The sequence below is a fragment of the Pseudoliparis swirei genome, chromosome 9 (assembly GCF_029220125.1).
Source record: "Pseudoliparis swirei isolate HS2019 ecotype Mariana Trench chromosome 9, NWPU_hadal_v1, whole genome shotgun sequence".
Classification (NCBI taxonomy): domain Eukaryota; kingdom Metazoa; phylum Chordata; class Actinopteri; order Perciformes; family Liparidae; genus Pseudoliparis; species Pseudoliparis swirei.
The window spans coordinates 16,258,648-16,263,416 of NC_079396.1; the positions used below are offsets into that span (position 1 = coordinate 16,258,648).

Sequence of the window (4,769 nt, forward strand, 5' to 3'; positions counted from 1 at the left end):
TTATTTATGTGTTGATTGAGTACTTGTTGAGCCATTTTAGATGCATGCAGACCCACACATGAACAGCAAGTGTCTGCTCAGCAGCATAACCAATCTACACCTCCTTACGTGTACATCCATCAACATAGGATGCCTCCACTGGCAGCCTCCTTGTGCTTCTTCACTTGAGGGTAACGTTCTCAGTGGCGTCTCAGACAACTAGAGGATCTAAAATAATGAGCAGGTCCTGACTGTGTTTGCTTGTGGCTGCCATTCAGCAGCAGCCTGCTCCTGTGTTGCACTCCGAGTCCAGTTGAAGGTTAGCGCTGTCTTGAGGTCCAGGTTGGAGCGCGTCCAAACTAGGCTGAACCGACAAAATCTCCTGCACCAATCTCCTGAAACACAACAGATATTGACTTTTATGATTTTAATGAATTATCAACATATATTTCATTTTGAAGAATCCGTTTATCCAGCCACCTTAATTACAGCTGTGTGTCTCAGGGGTTGGTCTCAGGCATAAATTACAGGTGTTAACTGTTATTGCCAGTTGTTGCCAACTGCAGCCTAAATATAGCACATCTAATATATAGATCTTAAAAATCAATAAGCATTTAAAGAAAACATATCATGCCTATTTCCAATCTCATACTTTGGGCTTCTCCTAGAATAAGTTATGATGCTTTAATGTTCAAATAACAGTAAATCGTTCTCATACTGTTTGAATATACCTGTATTTACCTTATGTCTAAAACGCAACTTTTAGTGCCTGCAATCTCTTTAATTGTTTTGGCACAACAAGTATCGTAAACATGTACTCTTTAGTCACACTGCATCATCTGAACTCTGTACGCAGTGTTTAAATGTCTTCTGGAGTTACCTCATAGCCTCCCCAATGTTCTTGTTCTCTTTGACCGAAACCTCCATCCATGTCACAAAGCCGTTGGCCTTACTGAACCTGTCGATGCTGTCTGCGAACACAACCCGCTGAGCGAGGTCACACTGCAGAGATAACGAGAGGAAAGAAACATCCATTATTTGCAGATTTCTATGTTTTCATATGATGTGAAATTTCAGTCTGTAACCAAAATGGAAATGAGAACATTATCTCTTAATATTTTTTTTTTTTTGAATGCATACCACACAAACCACACACACAAAAAGACATCCAGTTGAATTTGTGCTGGCCTTGTTTAAACCAAAATAAAATAGATGACCTGAGACAGTTTGATTTTTAATTTTCCATTCTAATCTTTCATTCTTTTTGTCTTTCTTCCTTGTCACATTTCGCTGGAGAACAATGAATATAATTAATTAATTAATTAGGTTGATTCATAGAAACAGTGGAGTGTGACAACAATATCTGCATTTAACACCAGAATAATATCCCCTCTTGTTCAAAATCTTTTTAGAATACAAAACGTCTCAATATGCTAGAGGGCTGAATGCCTAAGGTGTTAATCCATCAGGCAACAGTATATTGCTCATTTATTAAAACTGAGAGAGAAGGGTTTCATGATACATCATTACTATTCAAATGCATGGAATCACCTTGTTGGCCAGCAGGATGCAGGGGATGGAGTCTCCATTGGGTAGCATGGCTTTGTTGTCCAGGTCCCGTTTCCAATGGCAACAGCTCGAGAAACTGGCCGAGCTGGTGACGTCAAACATCACGACACAGCCCAGTGCGCCTTTATAATAGATCCTGTTCATGGATATGAAACGTTCCTGGCCTGGAGGGAAGACACAGAGTTCACTTCATCTATCCATCCAGCCATCCATTCATCCATTCATCCATCCATCCATCCTGTACCTGCAATGTCCCATATTTGCAGTCTGACTTTTTCTTTATCCGACCAGAGCAGCAGCTTCACAGAATAATCCACTAGAGAAATAAAAAAACAAAGATACAAGAGAAAGAGAAATGGAAATAGAAGAAGTGAAAGGAAATAAGTGAGAAGTGAGATAACTGAAACAGAAGTGAAGACTTATATAGATTTACATAGATTGCTCAAAATAGGAAAAAATCAAAACTCCCCAAAATGTGCTTCTGAATTCCAGACTTTCCCTCTAAAGGCCTTTACACACATACCGTATGACACATAACGCATAAACAACACAAAAATGCTAAATATTCACCTGCAATTATTTCACATGAAAATGATCCATACCAGCAATTTACGACAGTTAAACTTTTTCAGTAAAACAAATTAATAGACTCACCTCAGACCACCTACTGTATTCTGTTTCCTTTCAGCGAAATGTTCCGAGTGCATGTGGTAAATGGTTACGCAGTGTGTTTGTGTAGGGATTTTATTGTGAAAGGTAAGAATGAAAGGAGTGGATCTGGGATATGCTGCCTTTTTCATAGTTGAAAAGAGTAAGACAGTTTGCAGTCTTGTTTTGGACTATGTAGCCTCCCTGTTGTTGTACAATATACTACACATTTCTATAATCTTCTTTCAGCACAACGTGATTGGTTTTCACCTTTAAACGTGGTGTGAAGGCTCCATAACTCGGAAAAACGATGTTGCTTTATGCCATACTGTAAATTCAAATTCTGTGTGAAAGTACTCTTGACAAAATGCCCCTGTTGTGTAAAGACCATCGGAGGTTATTGTAAAGACCAAGGAAGAGGCTGGTGTGATCCCATCGTAACATTTGTTAGGCCTACAAAAAAAAAAGGTGAACTAACGTCTCGTAAAATATACAAATCATTGTGTAAGAATACGTTGCAGCAGGCTATCACAATGACAATGCTGACATGCTAATGTTTGGCTTGGGTCTGAGGTTTGTTGGGTTAGGAAAGTCAGAAATAATTTTAAAAAGGACAAACAATATATTTGTTTTTTTCTGTTCATTAAACGTGATGCTCATAACACATGGTTATGTAACGACATTCTTTAGTTGTTTCTGATCTAAATATGATGCCAATAAAGCTTCAATGAACAACGAAAAGTTATTTGAGGGTTTGAGGAAAATTGAAAACCTTACACTGATCTAACAAAGCTTTTACCAATAATTAAAAAGTCACACACAAAACACACACCACACATAAACACAAGCACACACACACACACACACACACTACGATAGAGCACAGATAAACCAAAGCAGCCGCACCTCCCATCGTCATCTTGTACATCTTGTTGAATTGTCCGTTGACGTAGCGATGCACAAAGGAGGATTTGCCAACGTTTCCATCGCCAACAATCAGTATTTTCAGCAGGTGCTCGTTCATTGCTCTCCTCTGTCAGACAACATCATGTGCCAACAGCTCAAAGGTCAAACATCACGTCAGGATATTCTTTCTGCACCTGAACAAATACTGAAGCATAACCCACCTGGACTTTGTTTTACCTGAGCGTTTCCTTGCATCGTTTGACCATAAACATTCTAATTCCCTTCTGTCCTTCTGAACTCAATGTATCCAGTAAAAATATAAACTTCCATGCCTCCAAATCCCAACATTTCTATTACACTAACTCCATTTGTCTTTACTGTGCCAATTCTATACCTAGAATACGTTTTCCTAACCATAAACAGCGGTATGTCCTTTTCTCTGTAAACCACAGCCATCAGGTCTACTGGTTTTACTTTCAGGAAGGCCTAAAACAGATCAGCGTCATAAAACAGGAAACAAGAACAGTTTCTCTTCCACATTGTTCTCTTGCTCCTACTTGTTTGAAACATGACACAAATATGATGATAGTGGAGTAGGAGCTTACATTCATACATCATTCACACCATAGGCCCAGCTACGGGAGCAATTTAGGGTTAAGTGCCTTGCCCAGGGACACATCGACATGGACGAGTGGATCCTCCACTGAGCCACAGTCACCCCTGGATTGCTATGGATTGGTAGATGTCTTTTGAACTTTTCATATGTCCTACCTAATGTCCTCTATGCTCAGATATTTTGTTGGGACTTATTAATGTCATTATTCTTTCTAAGCCTTGAGGAGTTTTTATTACATGTTGTTAATAAAGTCATGGGTTGCTCTGGCATTGCCTTCAAGAGACGCAATTCTAAGACTGGGACTAGAACTACACACAGTTCATTACAATAAAGCTTCTACCCTTCAGTAATATTGAATATTAACACTATAAATCTCCCTTTATGCCACTTCCTCCACCTGCACCATATGGCTCCGGTGAGGGGAGGATGCTGGACACAATAAATCCCAAGGCAAACATTAACTGAATGTGAACTCAGGAGCATGAAAGTCAGACTCGCTACGTGTCGATCCACACGCTAACTTACAGCTTTGCTGCAGAAACCACACTCCTCCCTGCATTGGTACTGAACGTTGGCATTGGACGCAACTCATGTCCAACATTGATGTCGTTCCTAGTGAGCCGACCTGCCTCTCATCCTCCTCCTCAACATGTCAGGAAATCAGATTAAATAGAGTTATTTTTCTGCAAGTCTTACTTGTCTGCCAACTAGGCCACTGCAACTGGCTACCGAACATGAGGCATGAGTCATGAGATTAATCATCTTCTGGATGCTGTTTGAGTGCGTTTTTCCTGTTTGAGTGTTTTCGTGTCCTGGTCCTTTTTCCAGTATCAGTTACAGTACCACTCAGGGTTTGAAGATAACTCTTATTGATGTACACAACTCATTGTTGAAATGCTATATGTACTATAATATTCTTGAACCAGAAAAAAATAGATGAGTTTGGAAGTTTTCCAGAAGAAGGAGGCATGGACTGTGAAACCTGAGAGCAAGGCTGGACCGTGTGCTGTGCCAACTATCCAAATCAACATTTCCAAACACGATTCCTGAT

General features: G+C 39.8%; 1 protein-coding gene across 2 annotated transcripts; it reads right to left on the bottom strand.

Moving 5' to 3' along the window:
• On the bottom strand, positions 1-3,413 carry LOC130199745 (ras-related protein Rab-7L1-like). Of its 2 annotated transcripts, none has more exons than XM_056423482.1 (5): positions 3,324-3,413; positions 1,793-1,864; positions 1,531-1,712; positions 860-981; positions 1-374 (listed from the first exon to the last, which is right to left on the bottom strand). In XM_056423482.1, exons 1-5 carry the CDS (start codon positions 3,355-3,357, stop codon positions 254-256), a joined length of 531 nt encoding a protein of 176 aa, XP_056279457.1. In that variant the 5' UTR covers positions 3,358-3,413; the 3' UTR covers positions 1-253. The 2 variants fall into 2 exon arrangements, with proteins under 2 accessions (XP_056279457.1, XP_056279456.1); XM_056423481.1 differs by lacking the exon at positions 3,324-3,413 and adding an exon at positions 3,103-3,313.
• Between the last annotated feature and the right edge of the window lie 1,356 nt (positions 3,414-4,769).